The 24,898-nt window shown below is 37.2% G+C and overlaps 1 protein-coding gene and 1 long non-coding RNA gene across 7 annotated transcripts in view; one reads left to right on the top strand and one right to left on the bottom strand.

The window, feature by feature from the left end:
• Positions 1–430: 430 nt before the first annotated feature.
• LOC126198750 (transmembrane reductase CYB561D2-like) lies at positions 431–24,834 on the bottom strand. 6 transcript variants are annotated; one of them, XM_049935303.1, is made up of 3 exons: positions 24,632–24,834; positions 9,641–9,776; positions 431–1,118 (listed from the first exon to the last, which is right to left on the bottom strand). In XM_049935303.1, the coding sequence occupies exons 2-3, from the start codon at positions 9,680–9,682 to the stop codon at positions 603–605; spliced, it is 558 nt and encodes a 185-aa protein (XP_049791260.1). In that variant the 5' UTR covers positions 9,683–9,776; positions 24,632–24,834; the 3' UTR covers positions 431–602. The 6 variants fall into 6 exon arrangements, with proteins under 6 accessions (XP_049791260.1, XP_049791261.1, XP_049791258.1 ...); XM_049935304.1 differs by lacking the exon at positions 24,632–24,834 and adding an exon at positions 23,230–23,419; XM_049935301.1 differs by lacking the exon at positions 24,632–24,834 and adding an exon at positions 21,944–21,960.
• Positions 24,236–24,898, top strand: part of LOC126198751 (uncharacterized) — a 105,276-nt gene continuing 104,613 nt past the window's right edge. Inside the window, exon 1 of the long non-coding RNA XR_007540098.1 lies at positions 24,236–24,333. This is a non-coding gene — a long non-coding RNA (uncharacterized LOC126198751). The remainder of the gene's footprint in view (positions 24,334–24,898) is intronic.

Below are 24,898 nucleotides of genomic sequence, written 5' to 3'. Positions count from 1 at the left end.
CATTAATATGACAATTGTTTTCCAATACAAATACAAAGCAACTTGCCCCATGGTACCATATGTTTTTTGTAACACCAGCCTAAAATTGTGTATATATGAAAGGAAATTAAACTCCTAAAATGGACTACATCGTTAACAAGTTTTACCTTACTTCTCAGCACATTTGTTGCACACTGCAATGTATTCAGCAATGGAAAAATGAAGTAGCAGTTTTCTCGAACAAATATTGAGCATTATTGTCAGTCCTATTATATGCGAGATAAATAATTAGGGTAGCAATTATCTGAACCAATCCATGCCCCAACAGTACCACAAAATGATTTGAGGGGATAGATCTTATTTACTAATTTTCAGTATACATATTTAACATACACTGTTTTTGGTCAATACTTGGTCTTAACTTCCTGCTGAAAAAAGTTATTTCAACAAATGCTTTGAAACAATAGATCTTGTTTCTTAGTATGCAACAAATACACATCACAAAAAAAGTGATTATTGTACAATACTTGTTAACATTCTACTGAAAAACCATATAGTTTCAATGTATACAACTCAAAATGATCTCTCACCATAAATGCACAATTTAACCATAGTGCATCAATTTAATGACCATGTACCATGTTAACAAATCTGGAATATGCAGATTTAAAAGCATTTATCACAGCAAAAATGCTTGCTAGTGTAACAACTATTACAGAAACTATCTGCATTAATGTATTTGAATGTCTTGTGAACCATCCTGAATAAATACCAAGTATCGTTGATGCTATTCCAATGGCAAATGTAATAATGCCAAAAACATTGTGTGCAAATTTAACTTTAGCTGGTTTAATTATGTCTTTCAAGCGCGTTGTATACAATGCGGCAACGCCTCCACTGCTGGTTATTCCAACAAATATCACAGAAACTAGACCCACTATTCCATGAAGAGATTGAAAGTGTAATTTTCCTTTTCTGTTTTTATTAATAAATATTATCAAAAATCCTGCAAAAATACAGGCAGCAGCTATGGCCTGCAATACCCAATGAGCTGTTACGCGGTTTCTCCTGTTCAGTCTTGAAGTCAGCCAGTTCCCAGTTGAAATCGCCAAAACTGCCTCACCCATGAAGAGCAGTGACTGTTAACAACAATTTATAAATGTTAATACAAGTGAAAAATGATGACAACGATGTATGTCTAATGTGCTTATTGTACAAGTAACAGGCCAAGTAAAATCTGTTCATTAAAGCTGAAATATAAATTTAAATACTGTTACTGTAACAATGGGAAAAAAGAGGAAGCACCTCTAAGAGTGCCCTCCCCTATAGAGCCAGATAATCATTATGAATTGCTAGTCTTAACCAAGCCCTCACATTAGAAATGGTTGGATAGATAAAAGCCTTAACATCAAATCATTTGTATAATCATTATGGTATGTAGCAATCTATCTTTTCCTACTTTGTTCACATTCCTACCTGGAGTTTCCATTGTTTGACCTTTAAGAAGTGTTATTTCTAAACAAATTTCCTAATTTTTTTTAAATAATGTATTCATGAATGAACAAAATACAAATGTAAATGAATGCTGAAGACCTGAAACAGGAATGTATAGCTTTTCACAAAATTTACTGTTTTTTCTTTTTTTATTTATTTTTTAATAAAGTAGTTGTTGTTGTTGTTGCTGTGGTCTTCTGCTTGGTGTATTCATCTCTTGGTCTCCCCATATGATTTCTACCCTCCATGCTGCCCTCCAATACTAAATTGGTGATCCCTCAATGCCTCAGAACATTTCACACCAACTGATCGCTTTTTCTAGTCAAGTTGTGCCTCAAATTCCTCTTCTCCCCAATTCTATTCAGTACTTCCTCATTGGTTACGTGATCTACCCATCTAATCTTCAGCATTCTCCTGTAGCACCACATTTCGAAAACTTCTATTCTCTTCTTGTCTAAACTATTTATCATCCATGTTTCACTTCCATACATGGCTACATTCCATACAAATACTTTCTGAAAAGACTTCCTGACACTTAAATCTATTCTCGATGTAAACAAATTTCTTTTCTTCAGAAACGCTTTCCTTGCCATTGGCAGTCTACATTTTATATCCTCTCTACTTTGACCATCATCAGTTATTTTAATTCCCAAATAGCAAAACTAATTTACTACTTTAAGTGTCTCATTTCCTAATATAATTCCTTCAGCATCATCCGATTTAATTAGACTAAATTCCATTATCCTTGTTTTGCTTTTGTTGCTGTTCATCCTATATCCTCCTTTCAAGACACTTTCCATTCTGAACTCCTTTTCAAAGTCCTTTGCTGTTCCTGACAGAATTACAGTGTCATCGGCAAACCTTAAAGTTTTTATTTCTTCTGCATGGATTTTAATTCCTACTCCAAATGTTTCTGTTGTTTCCTTTACTGCTTGCTCAATATACAGATTGAATAACATCAGGGATAACCTACATCCCTGTCTCACTCCCTTCCCAACCACTGCTTCCCTTTCATACCCCTCGACTCTTATAACTGCCATCTGGTTTCTGTACAATTTGTAAATAGTCTTTCGCTCCCTGTATTTGACCTCTGTCACCTTCAGAATTTGAAAGAGTATTCCAGATAACATTGTCGAAAGCTTTCTCTAAGTCTACAAATGTAGGATTGCTTTTCCTTAACCTATCTTCTAAAATAATTCGTAGGGTCAGTATTGCCTCACGTGTTCCAACAATTCTACGGAATCCAAACTGATTCTCCCCAAGGTCAGCTTCTACCAGTTTTTCCATTTGTCTGTAAAGAATTCGTGTTATTATTTTGCATCCACGACTTTTTAAACTGATAGTCCAGTAATTTTCACACCAGCCAACATCTGCTTTCTTTGGGATTGGAATTATTATATTCTTCTTGAAGTCTGATGGTATTTCGCCTGTCTCGTACATCCTGCTCACCAGATGGTAGAGTTTTGTCAGGACTGGCTCTCCCAAGGCTGTCAGTAGCTCTAATGGAACGTTGTCTACTCCTGCGACCTTGTTTTGACTTAGGACTTTCTGTGTTCTGTCAAACTCTTCACGCAGTATCATAACTCATCTTCATCTACGTCCTCTTCCATTTCCATAATACTGCCCTCAAGTACTTTGCCCTTGTATAGACCATCTATATACTACTTCCACCTTTCTGCCTTCTCTTCTTTGCTTAGAACTGGTTTTCCATCTCAGTTCTTGATATTCATACAAGTGGTTCTCTTTTCTCCAAAGGTCTCTTTAATTTTCTTGTAGGCAGTATCTATCTTACCCCTAGTGAGATAAGCCTCTACATCCTTACACTTGTCCTCTAGCCATGTCTGCTTAGCCATTTTGCACTTCCTGTCAATCTCATATTTGAGATGTTTGTATTCCTTTTTGCCTGCTTCATTTACTGCATTTTTATATTTCCTCCTTTCACCAGTTAAATTCAATACCTCTCCTGTTACCCAAGGATTTCTATGATTCCTTGTCTTTTTACCTACTTGATCCTCTGCTGCCTTAACTATTTCATCTCTCAAAGCTACCCATTCTTCTTCTACTGTATTTCTTTCCCCTGTTCTTGTCAATCGTTCTCTAATGCTCTCTCTGAAGCTCTCTACAACCTGTGGTACTTTCATTTTATCCAGGTCCCATATCCTTAAATTCCCACCTTTTTGCGGTTTCTTAAGTTTTAATCTACAGTTTATAACCAACAGGTTGTGATCAGAGTCCACATCTGCCCCTGAAAATGTCTTACAATTTCAAACCTGGTTCCTAAATCTCTGTCTTAAAAATCTCTCTCCTATAAAGTTGCGTTAAAGTAATAAGACTGCACCTATAGACAATTATGTTCAATAATTTTTCCAGTGCCCTTAAAAAATGAAATTTCAACATAGATGAAACTCACCATTGGTGATGATACAAGCTACGCTCTTACTTCAAAGCCTGTCACCTGTGGGTCTAACAAGGTTATCTCAACTTTAAATTGGATGTCGAACTGCTGCTGTCTGAGTGTCTGGTCAACAATTTTTGTGTTTCATTTCTTGTCTACTACAATACGATGGATATTACATGTCCATAGAAAAGCAGACATATGTCTGCTTGTGTCTGTATGTGTGGATGGATATGTGTGTGTGTGCGAGTGTATACCTGTCCTTTTTTCCCCCTAAGGTAAGTCTTTCCGCTCCCGGGATTGGAATGACTCCTTACCCTCTCCCTTAAAACCCACATCCTTTCATCTTTCCCTCTCCTTCCCTCTTTCCTGACGAAGCAACCGTTGGTTGCGAAAGCTAGTATTTTGTGTGTATATTTGTGTTTGTTTGTGTGTCTATCGACCTGCCAGCGCTTTTGTTTGGTAAGTCTCATCATCTTTCTTTTTAGATATATTTTTTCCACGTGGAATGTTTCCCTCTGTTATATATATATATATATATATATATATATATATATATATATATATATATATATATATATATATATATATATATAAGTGAATTATTCATTTTACTCTATATAAATACACACAGCTATTTTCCTGTACAGCTCTTTTCCTGTCGCTCAGCGTCAAACTACAAGTGTGAACATTCAGCAGTTCAATTCCCAGTCTGTTCTACAATTTTTATTTCCTCTTCTAAACTAACTGCTTGTGTAGTTGAAAGGTCAGAGAATGGCAAGGGCAATCAATTCTAACAACACCATGCCTAGTATGCCACAGTGGTGTTCAAATCAATTTCGAGGGTGAGTGCAGCTTCAGTAAGTTCTCAAAAACCTTATTTCCATTCAGGAGATGGAACTGATGGAATCACTTTAATCTCTTCATAAATCAACTCGAAAGCTTCACTGGCCTTCTTAACAGGGGCAAAAAAACGAGACATAGTCGATGATGATGATTTTAATGCAGATTTTCGTAAGTACTTTCCCAATAAGCATGTACTGCAGTCAGTAACACTATCATTCGACTAAGCTCGTGGCGTAAACTTCCCAACTAGGGTAGCTAACTGCTCACAAACAGCCATTGATGATATCTTAATAGGGAGGTCTAATGAACAAAATTATGCTATAAAACAAACAGACAATGGACTCTCAGAGCATGACATGTAGATTTTTTTGAAGTTAATACTGAACAGGATATAATATCTATTGTAGTCTTCAGTATGAAGAATATTTGCTGCAGCTCTCCATGCTACTCCATCCAGTGCAAGCCTCTTCATGTCCGAAAAATTACTGCAAGCTTTTTCAACTTGCTTACTGCATCCATCTGTCTGTCTCCCTCTACAATTTTTTCCTTCCTTACTTCCCACCAGCCCAAATTGGCACTCCCTTGATGTTACAGAACGTCTTATCAACTGATCCTCTCTTTTAGTCAAGTTATGCCCGAAATTTCTTTTGTTTCCAGTTCTATTCAGTACCTCGTCATTGGTTACATGGTCTACCCATCTAATCTTCAGCATTCTTCTACTAAATCTGAATTCAAGAGGGTAGTCAAGCCAAATTTGATTATTGTGGCAACAGAAGTGATGTATACTGTGCTCACAGCGTGAATGATGAATCCAACACTTTTATTAACAACATTCTTACCCCCCTCCCACATAAACTAACCCAGATAAACCAAAGTCTACAAAAAAGCCATAGATTAATCCAGAAATAATGGTACCATGTAAAACAAAAAGGAAACTGTATCTGCCAGTCACAAACAACTATGATGTTGATGCTACAGCCTATTACAAGACATACTACAAAATATTAAAGATAGTAATACGGACATCGAAGCAAATGCATTACCAGAAAGAGACAATCACATCAGATAACAAAATAAAGATAATATGGGATATAGTGAAGGAGGAGGCTTGTATAAAACATGACATGAAGAGGAACATATAGCACTGAGAGTAAATAATACACAGGTAACAGATGCATGCAGTGTTTCAAAACGTTTTAAAGTATTTCATAACTGTCACTGAAAAGATTTGGTTCTCAGGTTCAACAGACGCTGTCACTGAATACCTCAGACCATCTTCACAAATAACTTCAGTAATATGAATATGATCCTCACTACAAAAACAGAAGTACTGTCCACTGTAAAATCTTTAAAATCAAAAAACTTTAGTGGTTATGATAAAATATCAACAAAGCTAAAATCAAACAAAGGAAAATTCAGAATAGAATAATGACAATATTATGAAAAGTATAGATCACTACTCCCCATATAGCAAAGATGCTGAGCCACAGATACGCATAAAAAAAGAATGCAGCAATGTAGTCTTTTAATAATATTATCAATGAAGTTAGTTAAAGATTGTTCTTCAGAGTTTAGAAACCTATTAAGTTACATGCTTAACCAATCAGTTACCACTGGAACATCTCTCAACTGACTGAAATATGCTGAAGTTAAGCTTCAATACATGAAAGGAGATAAATAGGGCCAAATTTCCAACCAATTTCATTTTTACCAGCATCCTTAAAATTTTGAGAGAAGATAATATAGAAAGTCTTAGCCATCTGACCACAAATTATTTATTGTCAAAATCACAGTTTGGATTTCTCAAATATTCCAGTACTGTTAAGTATATCTACACATAATTCAATAACGAAATTTGAAACAACAGCTGTATTGTAATTCACGGGCAGTGCTGAGGATGAAGCTGTTCACTTCACCTTGGCCAACTGTCAGTCAACTACAATCTGCCAATGACCGGATGACAACAGACAGAAACCTACTCAGAAGAGAGAAGAGCAGCTCTTGCTCAGTAGGTTACAGATCATCAACCAGACCTGACTGAGACAGGGAAAGTTCTTTAGTGATCTCTTAGAAGTGACTAGACAGTTGTAAATTGCATTTGCTATGTACTGCGAAGTTTATATGATTCATTAATTAAAACTTCCGAGCTGAATTATCATGGTCCATATGTAAAACTTCTTCTCCTTCCTGACATTTCGTTGCCTACTGCGGGCAACATCTTCTTAAATGAGTCGGCAACTGGCTGCTAGGTGCTGGAGGTCCCGCTTATATAGAGCACTTAGATGGCGCCACCACTCACCACGTGCTTTCGACTTTAAAACTATCTCTGGCTAGTGCCTTCTCTCTTGATTACAGGTAATCAATTGTCGCTTCGTTTGTACAATGTCGACTGCCATATCTTGTCTAGTTTTAATCCTTCTTCTTTTTTATTAAAATTATTTTCGTGCTTGTAGATCTCTATAGCTTCTCAATACATGCGGGTATAATAATGTGAGGTCCTAGCTATCACGTTTGTCTCACTAAATTTTATTTTGTGATCACCGTCTTTGAAAACATGTTCCGCTACAGCTGATTTGTCAATTTGTCCCAATCTACAGTTCCTTTTATGTTCCGATATGCAGGTATTAACACTCCTTTTAGTTGTACCAATATAAACCATGCCACAGCTACATGGAATTTTATACACACCTGGGGTAGCTAAGGGGTGTCGTGCATCTTTCACCGATCTTAGGTCAAAAGATTGTCTCCACTTGAAACTTGGCCAAAAGTTTCCCAATACGGTCCGTGATGTTATGAATAAATGGAAGAAAAACTTTTCCAGCCGACGGTTGTTGTTGTCATCGTGTATTTTCGGACACTTTTCTTCTAGGGTGGAGTGCTCGATCTATTTTGTTGTCAGTGTACCCATTTGCAAACGGCTTTCAAGAGAAATGGGTACACTGACAATGAAATAGATCGAGCATTCTGCATTGAAGGTCTGTCTAAACGGCTCGTCACGGAGAAAGGACCTCAATTTGTCTCTGCATAATTTGAAGATTTCTGTACAGTAAATGGCTTGCACCATCTCACCTCAACACCATTCCACCCACAATTGAATGGTGACACTGAAAATTTTGTTCACAGGTTCAAATAGCAAATGGACAAACTTCACTTGCATCATCCACACAAAAAAGCCTTACTTCGCTTCTTGTCTACTTATCACTTCGAACCCCGCAATGGCCCTTCGCCCGCAAAGGTGCTACCTGGCTGATGCCACCATATGCTCTTCCATGTGTTCCATCGCTCGCTGTGGTTGGCATCTACAGACTCCAGTCAGCCAACATATCGGATTAGCCATCCTGTGTTTTACAGAATCTATGGGAGAAACAAATCATGGAAGTGTGGCATCATCACTCAGTCAATTATTTTGTGTATGTTTCACATTCGAGGTCCTGATGGATTGCAGAAGCGGCACCTAAATTAAATTTGCCCTTGTAGCTTGCAAAGTCTGCCGCTTCTTGTATGTTCACAGATTCCAGGCCTTCCCAGTCGATGCAATCCGAGCGCCACGGAGTGCTCTTTGCAGATCTCTAGCCAATGGACATCGATCCGACATCGCACCTGTCCACTAGCGGATGTCCGCTAGCACCTGACACACAACAACAGCTGGGTCAACCCCACACTGAGGCCTACCATGGGGCCTCCTGTCAAAGAGATGCCGTTGAGGATTTCCATCATCAAGAAAATGCTCTGCCGACGGGTGCTGGGACACACCCTCTGTGTCGTTTTTCGGCCGGTGTTCCCTCGGAGTCTCAACACAAATGACAGGGTGTGAGCAGCAACTCGGCATTGGCTACAGCAATGGTCACTGCTCCACACTGGTTCAACATCACGCCTACCCCCACTGTCAGTATTGTGCTCGGCTGTACATGATGATGGTGCTGTATTGTTTGAACAGGACACAGCCAGAGCAAAAACACCACTGGAGCAAAGACGCAAGGTGGTGCCAGTGCCATAGAGACTCGCCACTTGTGCAAGTACCACCAGCACCGTGGGCGGCACTGAGGATGAAGATATCAACTTTGCCTCAGCCAATTGGTGGCCAATTACAATCTACCAATGACCGGATGACAATGGACAGAAGCTTACTAGGAAGAGAGAGCAGCAGCTCTCACCCCCTTGGTTACAGAGCATTGTCCAAGGATGACTTAGACAGAGAACGTCATTTTGTGAACTCTTAGAAGTGAACAGACAGTTGTAAATTGCATTTGCTATGTACTGTAATGTTTACCTACGATTATTTGCATTTAGCCATTGAGGGCCTTTTTTGTGTAATATTACATGCAGTGTTGCAGACTTCATTATTCAATAAGTCACAAAGATAAGTAAATGGTTTTAACTCACTTGCGTAACTTTGTTACTAATTTGTTGAGGTGTTGTAGAAATTTCGTTCTCCTGTCCCGTTACCTGACCCTGGGGCATAGCTGTGTAATAGTGGCAGGGGGAAATTTTCTTAGCAGTGTACTGCACCGGAAGCCATTTCATGAACTCACAAACTCTGCCTACTGTAACAACAGTGGCAATTCGGCCTCCACAGCTGTAGCAACGAGGCCTTCACAAAACTGCCAACAAGGGTTCACCAAACTGGTGACAAGGTTTTACAAAACCAATACCAACATGTCATCATTTTTCTGAGTTCAACATCTCTTTCATCATGAGGGGGACACTGACTGATTTTTCAGACAGGCAGAAGGGAAGACTGTAGACATAATATGTTCATGGTCCTGAAATCATCTGCAAGTGTGTGTGATGTGTGCAGTGTAGATTCTATATGAACAGAGTTATTAATCACATTATTATGCTAATTTGTTCTAAGTATGCACAAATATAAGAGCACTGTGTGTTAGATATAAACAACTGAAGCAGTGCATTTGTTAAAACACTGACCCTGGACTCACAAGGAAGGAAGCTCATGCTCTGTGCAGCCATCTTGCTTGAGGTTTAATGTTGTCTTTCTAATCACTTCAGGCAAATGTCAGATGGTTCCTTCAGCCCTTCAAGGCCACAGCTGACCACCTGTCCTCTGCTCATTAAAGACATGTGTATATTTACATACAGCATGAATTATGTATTAAGCTGACAGATTTTATACCATTGTAAACTTGATGACTGGATGAATAAATTACTACTACTGCTACTACTACTACTACTAATTCCACCATTTGATTCATATCGATGTAGATGGGCAAATTTTTTATCAAATAGTTTTACATTGTCAAAGTTATCTGCTTACATTTGGAAATTATTAGATATCTATAAAAATTTTGCATAAAATTAGATAGAAAATCATAGTAGCAAATAGTTTTCATTCTCTCACTTTCTTAATTTTTATTAAGTATTGATACATTTTATAAAACTCATAAGCATCACTAAAAGACAGTTGTAAAATACAGTGGAGCAACCAGTAAAAGAATGGAAATAATACATTCTGTAAATAATTTTCAGATCAGTTTAGTGGGAGTGTCTTCCTGAAGCAGCACTTCAATGTTTTCTACTCCATCTTCATCTTCAGGTGAAGTGTATTGTTTCTAGATGAAAATGACACTCAGCTGATAAAATGGGAAAATTTCAATTTGGAATTTGCTGAGAAAAAAATACAGGGAAAAAGTTATGTGAGAAGTTATATCCAAACCTTTTAATTTTTCTAGTACACATAGGCAACAATGCTGTACTCTTTTTTAAAGAATGGTTTGAATGGTTGGCTAAGACAGAGAGAGAAAGCAGTGCAATGGGATTGACTAGTCTAACAGATAGAAAACAGGAGACAGAACCTGCAGAATTCCATCAGCTCTCAAACAGTAGGTACAGGCAGCTTTGTGATTGTACCCACTCATATTCTTTCAGTTCTGTCTTCAAGGTGAGAAAATCTACAAATATTACATGGTACCAATTTTTTTAATATAGTTAATCCCTGAAAGGTAATTTCCCTACTGTACATATACTTGTGATTTGCTCCAATTCTTACAGGGAATTTTTTGAATCAACAGATTAAAAGATAATCAGCAGGCTATGCTAAAATTATTTAATGTAAAGTTAAGTGTTCACTGCCTTATAATACATTGTGAAAGCCACAATGCAGCCCCACTGTGAATGCTGTTCTCATACAGGGGATGAGTTGGTTGACATTGGTAAGCAGCTGAAAATTGCCCTGACTACTGTCAAACGATTGGCAGTTGCTGCGAATCTGTGTGTTGGAAGAGCTCCTGTGAGTTATGTACCTGTGATACCTGTACCACAGGTACCTCTCAAGTGCTGTCCTCTCTGTCATTGCTCATCCACCTGTCTGCGGGTGGTTGTACAGGGTAGACAGGAACCAGGGAGGACTCTGGGTGTTGTGCCGATCCCCCTAATCAACAAGTCTGCGGTGCTGTCTTTCACTGAAACTGAACCACTGGGGCTCATTTCACCTTTATGGGGAAACCTGTTTTGTCTGGTGTCAGGAGGAGGCAAGTGCAAAAGGGTAGAGGTTTATTAATCGTCTGCCATTCAAACGTACAGCAAATGATGGTACCCCTTAGGGAAATGGCAGCAAGGAATAGGAAACAACATGAGGTGCACCCAGTGTGTATGTCTGGGGGACTAATTCAAAACACTGAAGTGGCTATTTCAGCAGCCATTTAGGGAACAAGTTGCAACCAGCTGCAGATTGTGGTGCACATTGGAAGAAATGATGCTTGTCACTGGGCCATCCAACAATTAATTGGGAACATTACAGTTTCGTTAGTGATGGGTGTGAAACTTTACCAAATGTCTTCTCTGAAAACAACCTCAAACAGATAGTTGGGAAACCCACTCATGATGGTAATATATTGGATCTAATGGCAACAAATATATCAGACCTCTTTCAGGATGTACACATCAAAACGGGTATCAGTGACCATGACGCGGCAGTGACAACATGATTACAAAAGTACAAAAAACTACTAAACAAGCAAAAAGATATATATGTTCAGTAAACTAGATAAAAGTAAATAGTGTCATATTAGATTACATTAGTACTTGTTCCATAGATCATGAATACTGTGGTGTCACAGCCAGACACCACACTTGCTAGGTGGTAGCTTAAATCGGCCGCGGTCCATTAGTACATGTCGGCCCCGCATGTCGCCACTGTGTGATCACAGACCGAGCGCCACCACACGGCAGGTCTCGCGAGAAGTACGAGAACTCGCCCCAGTTGTACGACGACGTTGCTAGCGACTATACGGACGAAGCCTTTGCTCTCATTTGCCGAGAGACAGAATAGCCTTCAGCTAAGTTCATGTCTACGACCTAGCAAGGCGCCATTAGCCTTAGATAGCTTGTATCAAAAGAGTCTCACTTGTATCGCCACAATCTCCAGATGTCTCATCAAGAACGATGTATACAAAGGATGGATTAAAAGATAAGTACCAAAGGAGCTACGTATTTTCTTTATAGCATTCATTAAGTCTCCAGTTTCAGACCTCACTCCATCCTTCGTGAGTTAGCGCGTGCATCTTGGCCGCCTCTTTCAATTAGTGTGCGTAGTGTTGGCAAGTCTGCCGACGCAACAAATACGACACTTCTTAATGATGTGGAACGTGTCAGGTTGATAAAAGGTGTCTATACAAGATATTACATTACACAAAATATTACAGGACACACTTTTCTTTTTCTTTTTTTTTTTTTGGGGGGGGGGGGGTGGGGGGTGGGGTGGGGGGGGGGCTTACCCACTTACTATATCCAAAAATTCATCTAATGAGTAGAAGGAGTTGCCATTAAGAAATTCTTTTAATTTCCTTTTAAATGCTATATGGCTATCTTACCCACTTACTATATCCAAAAATTCATCTAATGAGTAGAAGGAGTTGCCATTAAGAAATTCTTTTAATTTGCTTTTAAATGCTATATGGCTATCCTTCAGACTTTTGACGCTATTAGGTAAGTGACCAAAGACTTTTGTGGCAGCATAATTTACCCCCTTTTGAGCCAAAGTTAGATTTAACCTTGAGTAGTGAAGATCATCCTTTCTCCTAGTGTTGTAGCCATGTACACTGCTATTACTTTTGAATTTGTTCGGATTGTTAATAACAAATTTCATAAGAGAATATATATATTGTGAGGCTACAGTGACGATTTCTAGCTCTTTAAATAAGTGTCTGCACGATGATCTTGGATGAGCTCCAGCAATTATTCTGATTACACACTTTTGTGCAATGAACACTCTTTTGCTCAATGATGAATTACCCCAGAATATGATGCCATACGAAAGCAGAGAATGAAAATAGGCCTGGTAAGCTAATTTACTCAGATGTATATCGCCAAAATTTGCAATGACCCTAATAGCATGAGTAGCTGAACTCAAACGTTTCAGCAGATCCTCAGTGTGTTTTTTCCAGTTCAACCCCCCATCAATGCATACACCTAGAAATTTTGAATATTCTACCTTAGCTACCGATTTCTGATTGAAGTCTATATTTATTAATGGTGTCATTTCATTTACTGTGTGGAACTGTTTATACTGTGTTTTGTCACAGTTTAATGAGAGGCCATTTGCAGAGAACCACTTAATGGTTTTCTGAAAAACATCATTTACAATTTCACCAGTTAATTCTTTTCTCTTGGGTGTGATAGCTACACTTGTATCATTGGCAAAAAGTACCAGCTTTGCATCTTCATGAATATAGAATGACAAGTCATTAATATATATGAAGGACAGCAGAGGGCCCAAGACCAAACCTTGCAGCACCCCATTCTTGATTTATCCCCAGTTTGAGAACTCACCAGTTTTTTTGCATATTATGTGAACTGCTTATTTCAACTTTCCGCACTCTTCCAGTTAAGTATGATTTAAACCATTTGAGCACTGTCCCATTCATACCACAGTACTTGAGCTTATCTAGAAGTATTCCATGATTTACACAATCAAAAGCCTTTGATAGATCACAAAAAAATCCCAACGGGTGACTTCCGGTTACTCAGAGCATTTAATATTTCATTAGTGAAAGTATATACTGTATAGCATTTTCAGTTGAAAAACCCTTCTGGAAACCAAAGTGACATTTTCTTAAAACTTTATTTTTACAAAGGTGTGAAGCTACTCTACAATACATTACTTTTTCAAGAATTTTGGATGAGGCAGTCAGAAGAGAGATTGGGCGGTAGTTGTTGGCATCAGGCGTATCCCCTTTTTTATGCAGTGGTTTAACAATGGCATACTTCAGTCTATCTGGGAAAATAACCTGTTTCAGAGAGCTATTACATATGTGGCTAAGAATCCCACTTATTTCTTGGGAACAAGCTTTTATTAACCTGCTGGAAATGCCATCAATTCTGTGTGAACTTTTATTCTTGAGAGAGTTTATTATCTTCCTAATTTCAGAAGGAGAGGTGGGTGGAATTTCAATTGTATCAAATGGTGTGGGTAAGGCCTCTTCCATTAACTGCCTTGCTTCTTCTAATGAACATTTAGATCCTATTTTCTCTACAACATTTAGAAAATGATTATTCAAAATGTTTTCGACTTCCGGCTTGTTGTTTATCAAGTTTCCATTCGCTTTGATGGTGATGCTGTCATCCTGTACTCTTGGTTGCCCTGTCTCCCTTGTAATAACATTCCAAATTGTTTTGATTTTGTTATCAGAGGTATTAATCTCAGACATGATGAACATGCTTCTGGACTTTTTAATAACCTTTCTTAATGTAGCACAGTAGTTTTTATAATATTTGGCTGTTTCTGGGTCATTACTCTTTCTTGTTACATACAGTTCCCTTTTGTAGTTACAAGATATTTTTATTCCTTTAGTAAGCCAAGGTTTTTGCATGGTTTCTTATAATTAGATTTAACTATTTTCTTGGGGAAACGGTTTTCAAATTCTCTTACAAGTGTATCATGAAATAAGTTATATTTTAAATTAGCATCGGATTCCTTGTACACCTCATCCCAGTCTTACTGCTGAAGATTTTCTCTGAAATTTCTAATTGTTGAGTCATATTTCAATGAGGAACTTGAACCATTCAGCATAGGGCAGTAGCATGTAGGGGAAAATAATGCAAAGGAACCTCCATGGTATACGGTCACTGTAAAGAAACTTTTAAAGAAACAGAGATTACTGTATAATAGATGTAAAACAAAGCATAGGGCTATTGATCAAGAGATGGTGAATGAAACGTGTTTGGCTGTCAAGACAGCAATGCATGATGCCTTCAGCGGCTACTGAAGCAGAATATTGTCAAGTGATCTTTCACAGACCCAAAGAAATTCTGGTTGTACGTAAAGGCTGTTAGCTGCACCAAAGTTAGTTTTCAGTTCCTAGCAAATGAGAAAGGAACTGAAAATGAGCGTAGCAAAGCAAAAGCTGAAATGCTTAATTCCATTTTGAAGTGTGCCTTTACAAAGGAAAACACAGGAGAACTGCCATAATTTAATCCTCGTACCACTGAAAAAATTAATGAAATAGGAATTATTGTCAGAGGTGTTAAGAAACAGCTGAATTCGTTAAAATTGAACAAAGGTCCACACACCAATGAGTCCCCATCAGGTTCTATACTGAATTTGTGGCTGAGTTAGCCCCTCTTCTAATTATAATCTATTGTGGATCCTACAAACAAAAAAACTGTGCCCAGTTCTTGGAAAAAGGCACAGGTCACATCTATCTACAAGAAGGGTAGAAGAAGTGATCCACAAAACTGCCGTCTAGCGTAACTGACATCGATTTGTTGTAGAAGCTTAGAACATATTCTGAGCTCAAACATAATGAGGTATATTGAACAGAATGACCTCCTCAAAGCCAACCAGCACGGATATAAAAAACAATGATCATATGAAACCCAACTCACACTTTTCTCACATAACATACTGAAAGCTTTGGAACAAGGCAACCAGGTAGATGCTGTATTTCTTGATATCCAAAAAGCATTTCACTCAGTACCACATGTAAGCTTATTGTCAAAGGTACGATCATATGGGGTATCAAGTAAATTTGTGACTGGATTGAGAACTTTTTGGTAGGGAGGACGCGGCATGTTATCTCGGATGGAGAGTCATCGTCAGATGCAGACGTAACTTCAGGTGTGCCCCACGGAAATATGTTGGGACCCTTGCTGCTCATGTTATATATTAATGACTTTGCAGACCATGTTAACAGCAAACGCAGACTTTATGAGATGCTGCCGTTATCTACTATCTGAAAGAAGCTGTATAAATATTCATTCAAACTTGATAAGATTTCAATATGGTGCAAAGACTGGTAACTTGCTTTAAGTGTTCAGAAATATAAAATTTTGTAATTCATAAAAGGAAAAAAACAGTATCCTATGATTACAATAGCAATGAGTCACTGTTGGAATCAGTCAACTTGTACAAATATCTACATGGCTCATTTCATTTAAAATCACCCAAAATAAAGAAATCTCGTTGCCATCACGTCATAGATATTTGTGAAAATTAGGTGTAAGGAAGTACATAAATAGAAAGTGATAAAATATTTTTTTTCAGATTTTTACATCAAAACTGTAGTCAGGAGGCCATTTGGAAATGTCTAGCATTTTCTCCATCTGGCGTCAGTATGAAAGGTAGGCTGAAAGTTTTTAACTACTATAACTCTCTTATTTATAAATCAATTTGGTGTCATTAGAAAGATAAAAGGACCAACTATATCACTAAACTATAAAAATGCTGCAACTGTGCATATAAATATATGCAAATCTGTAATTAAAGTCATTTTTCAATTTTTTTAATACATATTTCATGATTTTTTTGCCTCAAAGAATTTCAATTGTCATACATTTCAACATAAAAAAAATCAGAAGGGTGTTTGTTCTGTTTAATCATTTAAAACAGAAAGAACATAAATAATAATATACATGTTTCATTTTGTGACTCTTACGTAGTGGTCACAAATGATGATCAGTTCTCATAAAACACATTCATAAAATTCTAAAAAGCATTCATTCTTTAAAACAAGTTTTCAATGGACAATATTATGTCTGATTCAAAAGTATATAAATGACCAGTACTTGTGCTGGCACTAGGAGCAGGCAAAGTCATTAAAATGTTTTCATAAGGTATCCAGCAAACATCAGTGTGAACTGGCCATGAATAACTTGAGGTAGGGCCACTTGGACTCGTGAACTTGACCTTTGCATCTCTGTGTCCTTCACTTATCTCTAGAATTTTTCCAAGCCACCACTGGTTATCGTAGATAGCTGCGACAAATGTTTCTTCTTTAATTGTGTTAGAGGCAGTGTTTTGAATTCCAAGAGGAACTTCAATGAATTTAGTAGATGATGCTACACGCTTTATCAGCAGCTTGTTTTCATTCAGTGGTTTGAAAAAATGATTCACTCTTGTCCCAGGATGGTAGAACCAGTCTCATATTGTTCTTGTAACATATTTGTGAACTTTGTTATCTCTCCTGTTGTAACATAAAAGGTTTCTACTCCTGGAACATGAGTTTTGGTAAATGTAAACAGATCTTTTGGACTTAAAATGTGACTGTCATATGGATGCTGTAAACTTGCTCTTGTTGCTAATCGTTCAATAGTACTCCAACTCCATCACATGCATTTTTGCCATGACTAGTGGCAAAAAATTCCATTCTGCAGTTACTCCATGATCTTGCTTGTGATGGCACAAATTCAAAAAGATCTTAAAGTTTTTATATTGTGCAGAACTGCCATCACTGAAGTACATAACATGCTGGATGTGTGGTAATTGTTCCAATACATAAGTGAGAGCAGTTTTCTGGAAAACATAGAATGTGTTTGTATCATGCTGCAAACAGTCACTTGTACAACACAATAACATTGACTTAATGCAATTATCTGTTTTAAAGTACACCACAAAAGGATGAAGGGTGACTTGAATGTTCTGCCAGTGAAATCCTTGTGCAGCATCCTGAAGCAAACAGGTACGCCTAGTTCTCTGCAAAATCCACTATTATGATGCATGTAGTATCAGGGAGGGTTTCTTTGCTTGACTTAATAGTAGTAACTCCGAGATTTTGATACATAATGATGATGTGTTACTTTTTGAAGTTTTTGCATTAAATACTCAACAAATTCATTGGTCGTCTTCATTAATGTCTCCAGTGTAGGTCGATCAGTTTGCATCCATTGTTTGAATACAACATTTTCACAATCTTGTAAGGAATCCAGCTCCATTAAAAAATTGTGCAGTTCATATTCGTCAGGACACTGAGAACAGCAATGCAGCATGCACTCCTCGTTTTCCAGATTACACACACGTTTATGTAGAAGTTCAGTGTACGATTCTTTCACATGCGCAGCATGCATTAACAGTTTTACGTTTTGGAGATACGTGCATACACATACGTTACGCATTCCACGAATGTTTACAGTAACACACATTCTTCTGGCCCAAGTTCACAAAATTTAGTAAAACCAATTTTATCTTCAGGATATTCTTCTCTGAAAGCTAAGTATACATTTTTCAGATTATGTAAAATTAGTCTTTTGTCTTATACACTATTTTGCCATTTTCTGAAAGACAGTCTTTTTTATTAGCAGAAATGCGACTTATATCATCTTCACAGTAAAAATTCTGGTCACTTTTTTCCACATCCTTACCTGTTCTGTTCCCCACTTTATAACTCCCTTTTGACAAAATACCACCATCTTTTAGCAATACCCTCGATTATTTACAATGTATTCGGTAGTGTTAAAAAACATTTGGGTTTTTTCTTTACTCTGTGCAGCTGGTGCTAAGGTATGTATTTGTATTTTTCCTTTAACAGAATTTCTGATGAATTTCTCTTTAAGCTTTTGCATTAAAATATTACAGTCTGTACATTCAGCACTGCCAGTTTCTTCAGACACGTTTTTCACTGCAACATTTAGCACTTCTGATGCTGTTTGCTGGAATTTTAAAGCTAAGCAACGAGACTTGGATCGAATCTATTCTGGACGCATGTCTTGTGCTCTCTTGATAACCTTAAATGGTGAAATTTCAAGTAATTCACAACTTTCATTAAGTTTTTGAAGAGCTGTAGACAGATCTGATGTATATTCTTGATCTTCAACTCCACATTCATCCATCTCTGGAAGGTTATCCCCCAAAGGAGATAAAATGTTCTTATACCATGTTATGCACAGCTTGGTACCTGGGATAAGTCCAAGGGTTTTATATTTCCTTGCCTTGGGTAAAGAAATAGGTTTCAAAGATTTCTTAGCAGTCTTTTTACCATTCTTCTTAAAAGAGTCACAGCAAATTCTTTGTCTGTCTTCAAATGTTACCAAACAGAGCCTTTTGTGAGAAAAAAAAACATTCTCAATATTTTCACAGGTGCTTCTTAGCCTCAATAATTCAGCATCAGCTTGATTCAGGCTTGACATATCTATTAAATCAAGCTTTTCACTGCTACTACTTTACTTCTGACACACAACTGCTGACACAAAACCTAAAGAACATTTGTTTGCCATTGTGATTTTTAATCAACTGTGTATGTTGCAGAATTGTTCTCTAATTAGTCACATACCCTGTGTTGCATGCGAGTGTTGCTACTAGACTAAATTTTCCATTGTTGTTTCATGTATTGTTGATTAGCTATTTGAAGCAATTAATTATTACAGCATTATTGAAAAAGTATAAGATCTAACAATAGAGAACAAACACCCTTCTGATTTTTTTATGTTGAAAAGAATGGCAGTAGGAATTATTTGAATCAAAAATTCAGTTGGTGAAACTTGTGATTCTGCTGAAAAAAAAAAAAAAAAATCCTGAAATTTGCAAAAAAAAAAAAAAAAAAAAAAATTGGTAAGAAATTACATTAGCCTAATTACAAATTTTCAAACATCTGTTGCTTAGACACAGCACTTTAATAATTTTTATATTATAGTTCTATTCTTTTACTTTCCAATGACACCAAATTCAATAAAATTGATTCATAAATAAAAAAAGTTATAGTGGTTAACTTACAAGGCACTTCGTTTCTCATTGCCAGTTGGTAGAAGGAGCCCACATTTCAAAATGGTCTCCTAATTACAATTTTGGTCAAAAAATTCCAGAAAAAATATTTTAACCCTAACTAATTATGCTCACTTACACCAAATTTTCAGAAAAATCTGTGACGTAAGGGCAACAGCCACTGGGTGATTTCACATGAAATTATCGTCATGTAACACTTTGTAGGGATATGAAACGGAATGATCACATAGGTTCAGTCTTGGGTAAAGCAGGCAGTAGACTTCATTTGATTGGCAGAATACTGGAAAACTGCTATATATAGGAAATTCTTACAAACCTCTCATGTGACTGATTTTAGAATACTGCTCAAGTGTGTGGGGCCCATATCAAATAGGCCTAACGGGAGATACTGAAAGTATACAGAGAAGGGCTGCATGAATGGTCGCAGGTTTGTTTAATCCATGGGAGTGTGTCATACAGTTACTGAAGAACTGAACCGGAGGACTCTTCAAGACAGACGTAAACTATATCCAGAATTAGTCTATTAACAAAGTTTCAAGAGCCAGCTATAAATGATTACTCTAGGAATATGCTACAACTCCCTACAGATTGCTCACATAATGTTTGTGAAGATAAGATTAGAATAACTACTGCACACACAAATGCATTCGAGTAGTCATTCTTCTCGCACTCGATATGTGAATGGAAAATGAAGAAACCCAATAACTGCTACAATGGGACATAACCTCTGCCACGCAACTTGCAATGGTTTGAGGAGTATGGATGCAGATGTAGATGCTTTCTTGCACTATTATGCAAAAACCAGAATTCAATTTTTGCCCTCGCCATTTCTCAGTATACAATAAAAGGAAAGAAACTGTTCTTACAAAGTTGTGTGTAACTATATCTGCAGTTTGCAAAATACTGTACAGTTGTAGAAGGCGGTACTTAGTGCACCAGTTTAACTGAATCTTTTCCCAATTACATTCACAGATTTAATTCCCAATTACAGTGACAGATGTAACACAAGAAGAATTATTTACACACACACACACACACACACACACACACACACACACACACACACACACACACACACACACACAAACAAACAAACAGTATAAATGGTGCAATATTGTATAATTGGCACAGTATTTATTTATTTATTTCACATACATGATGAATTACTACTAATGTGCTTCCATGTAATGTGTTTCTAATCTCGCCATAATGGCGTTGCATGAGATGTCCATAGAAGTGTTTCTTGACTTGTCTTGGAATGTAAACAGAAAATCTTACACTTGGTATACAAATCTTAAGGGGGGTAGGACGTCAAATGGGCCGACTTGGAGCAGGAGAAGCACCACAGGACATTTTAATTTTCACTGTCTATACTTTTACAAATAAATTCATAAAACTTTAACAGCATGACCAGGAAGGATTCAGAATTCATACTCATAGCAGTAGATGCTCAAAAACGTAACAAAACACATTTTTTTACATGTGAAATTTCATCATTTTTTCACTTACTACTGTCTGCATTTGTTGCTATAGCTACACTTTTCTTCCTAAGTAAGAGAGATTCTTCGATGACTTTTGCACAGCATACAAACCATAGTTACAGATGTATGAAACTCTAGAAGTTATTTAATTTATGAAAAAATAAATGAACTGTTACATTTTAAACTTCATGTTTAGAAAAAATTCAAGTTTTATAGTTAGTTATCTCAATTTTTTCCACAGTTTTTTAATAGATTCGGAAAATTCTAAAGTTTCATACACCTGTAACTACTGTTTGTATGCTATGAAAAATTCATCGAAGAATCTCTCATACTTAGGAAGAAAAGTAACTATAGCAACAAATGCAGCCAGTAACAAGTGAAAAAATGATGAAATTTCATATGTAAAAGAAGGTACTTTGCTACGTTTTCGAACTTCCACTGCAATGAGTGTGAGTCCTCAATCCTTCCTGGTCATGGTGACAAAGTTTTATGAATTTATTTGTAAAAGTATAGACAGCAGAAATTAAAATGTCCTGTGGTGACACTACTGCTCCAAGTTGGCCCGTTTGACGTCCTACCCACGCTAAGTGTCTCCCATTGTAATTTGCTGAGCATGTAAATGTGACTCTCTTATGCACCTTAAGACATCCTGAAGAAATAATACAGCAGGTTTCTGAATTTCAATGTAAACAGTTTACTCATGTACAGGTCATAAAATGTGGTGCAATCATCACTCCAGTAATTTTTGGATACATTTAAACTGCAATCAATTCCTTTTACAATACAGATAACATAACTTACAAAATTTGATATATCTGGACAGTAGTTTTTCTTCATACCAACTGCTCTTCAAACTGACTCAGTCTGGTCAGTTGTTAGCTTGGTGACTTATTTCTTAATACAGTAATGACAAAATTATCCTGTTGTTTCTATCTAAGATGGAGTCACTTGGAAGTATCCATTAGTTACTGACTGCTATACCTCCTGCTGCTTCTGACTCACTTGTCAATATAATCAAACTGCATAAGGCAACACAGAGGTGAAGTTTTGAGTTTTCAGTGGAAAAGGGTTGACATTATTTCCGAGATACCATAATGTTTGTTATGGTCATCTACCCAGCCAATTTTTTCCCGCAGTATTCCACATGACTAGAACCCTGGTACCTGTACTTAGTGGAAATAAATTAGCCTAACTTTTTCTTTGTTTTGTTTTTGCACCACCAACCATTTTGCAAATTGAAACTTGTCACTGCAGCTTCATTAAAATCCATCCGCTTAAAATAAAATTTCACAGTTTGTATAATTCCCACATAAGAAATAAAAGTTCTACTCTGTACCAAATTTCTCAAGAACTATTTAGAGACTACTCCAACACGGTTACTGACGATACACTTCAGAGGAGGATAGGTGTGTTGTTAAGTTTGGTTGCCTGCTTTAAAGTTTTGATAAATATGCTCAAGTTTTCAACTAGCTAAGCCTACACACAATAATCATTACCAGTGCCTGATTGGGAAATTTACTGCTTCACGTGACGCGCACACGACAAACCAAAAATCTTAAAAGTGTTTTATCTAAATTTCTTTAGTATTTTTTAATTTTTTGCTGCATGCTACATGCAATACAATACTGAACAAGTTAATCTGCTCGACGAGTAGCATAGTCTAAAACTACGAAACGAGTACATGGGCACAACATAAATACCATAAAAGATATGCATGGTAGGGTTGGTTTGAAAATCTCTATAACGAAAACTGTTATGACACAATTATTATTTATTCTAAGTACAGGCCCATGGAAAGACAAACATAACCTTGACGAGGAAACTGCTTCACAGTAGCAGTCCCAACATAAACACACAGGTGCCTCCCCCCCCCCTCCCCACCAACTAAAAAACGCAATTTCTGGTATAGATAGGTCAAAACTGCAAATCCACTAACTTCTATTTCGCACATCAAGACTGTTTAAATATTATGACGAGCAGACGAAATACAACCACCAGCGTGTAATTTTCGCTGTATAGTACGTAAATCCATGCACAAATTCCAAGCTGCACACGTATGAGTAATATTATCGTGGTGGTGTCCTTACAATGTGTTTACTTGGCAGTACATTGGTGCGATACGTAACACTTGCACAGTACTACTGATCGGACAGGTGAACAGCAGATGAAATAAGATACATCTGTCTGTGTGTAACTGTGATATACATAAACCTAAATTATTATTATTATTAAACAATCTTCTTCATAGAAACCACAGAATTTCTCCACCTATCTACGAATGAAAATGACGCTACAAGATAAGCAAGTGTTGCATGCTATACCGCTTAGCAACAAAAGCTTACGCTACACTGCCTAATATCTACGATAATAATGTACATGATTTTGTATACTCACACCGAGTGTCATTAACGCTGGATGCCACGAAAAAAATGAATAATCACCAAAACTTAAAATCAACACGTACACTGTGAACAACAGCATCAAAATATGACTTATGTTGCTCATGATGTTTACTGTCCGCCAGCGTGATTTCGGGTTCTTGGTGTTAGGTTTTTTATCTTGAGGCTCAAGCTGAAGTACCTCGTCGTAACCATCTTCATCCTTGAGTGGATCATTAGCTGGAGATACGTCTGGAAAAGCACTTGCCATTTTCTGTAGATTACAGAAAGTGTCATAAAATCCACATCACCAGCTACAACAAACACTCAACCGTTTCACTTCCTCAAACAGCCCTCTTTGTACGCAGTGTTGTATAAACGTCATTTTTCCTTTTATAAGTCTTTTTTTTCTTTTTTTGCTCGCACAGCTGTGCACACATGTGCTCGTGCGCACTTATCTGTCTTTTTATCGGATGAAACAGTATATGGTTTCTTTCTCCCTAGCAGACCTCACAACAATGCCCGCTGCTACATCTCGGCTGTTCTACAGCAACCATGAAAGAAGAAAAAAAAGTGTTAATTTTATAGCACGTTACTCAAATTTTCCGTATCGTAGTAACAGTCTGTTGTTAACTGAGTGACTGACGATGCTTATAGCGGTCTCACGCTGTGTCAAAACTATTTTTGTATCTCCCAGAATAGAACATAAGAAAGCAGTTCTCAAAGCTCTGTGCATTTGATATTCAAATCTACAGAAAATCGTCAGCTAGGAACAAAGTGAAACGGAAAAAGACCTGATTTACGACTATTATGGTAATTTACAAACGTTTTTGACGTCTGCCTGACAGAAAAAATTCCTTTCCGTTACGTTAGTGTTCTCAGGGAGACTCGATTACATTTCCGTAGCTTTCAGTACATTGACGGGACCATAATAAAATAAGATTAATTGAACATCTTGTCGTCATCGACATCGTCCTGCTTGGCAATGCTACTGGCATAATTTTGCAAGCTTAACACTATTAAGAATAATCTGAAGATCTAAATTGGACTATGATACAGGTTTCGAAAAATGCTGTAGACACCTTCGGCAATGATAAAATAATAAAATTACCTTATGTAAAATCTCTCATAATAAATGGGAGCCTGCTTGAAGTTCCACAAACACAGAAGTGGATACAGGTAAAAACTATGAGAAAGCTGTGTTCAAGCAATGTTAAAACTGCTACAGATGAATTTTATCTCTCTCTCCTCTTCATTATTTTTTTAACTCTGTAAAGGCCATTCTAAAGCCCTGTTTCCACAAGCAGAACTTACACTTCCATCCGCTCCACAATCGGACTGCACAGTTCATGCCCCACTCGCTCATTTCTGTCTTGTC

The sequence above is a fragment of the Schistocerca nitens genome, chromosome 8 (assembly GCF_023898315.1).
Source record: "Schistocerca nitens isolate TAMUIC-IGC-003100 chromosome 8, iqSchNite1.1, whole genome shotgun sequence".
Taxonomy (NCBI): Eukaryota; Metazoa; Arthropoda; class Insecta; order Orthoptera; family Acrididae; genus Schistocerca; species Schistocerca nitens.
This window is presented reverse-complemented; position numbering and strand designations above follow the sequence as displayed.

Excerpts from the sequence above, each read along its gene's own strand:
- LOC126198750 (XM_049935300.1), bottom strand. The coding sequence starts at position 23,791 with ATGGCAAGTGCTTTTCCAGACGTATCTCCAGCTAATGATCCACTCAAG. Across the intron at positions 1,119-23,536 it reads CAGCGTTAATGACACTCGGT|TCACTGCTCTTCATGGGTGA; the intron begins GTGAGTATACAA and ends TGTTGTTAACAG.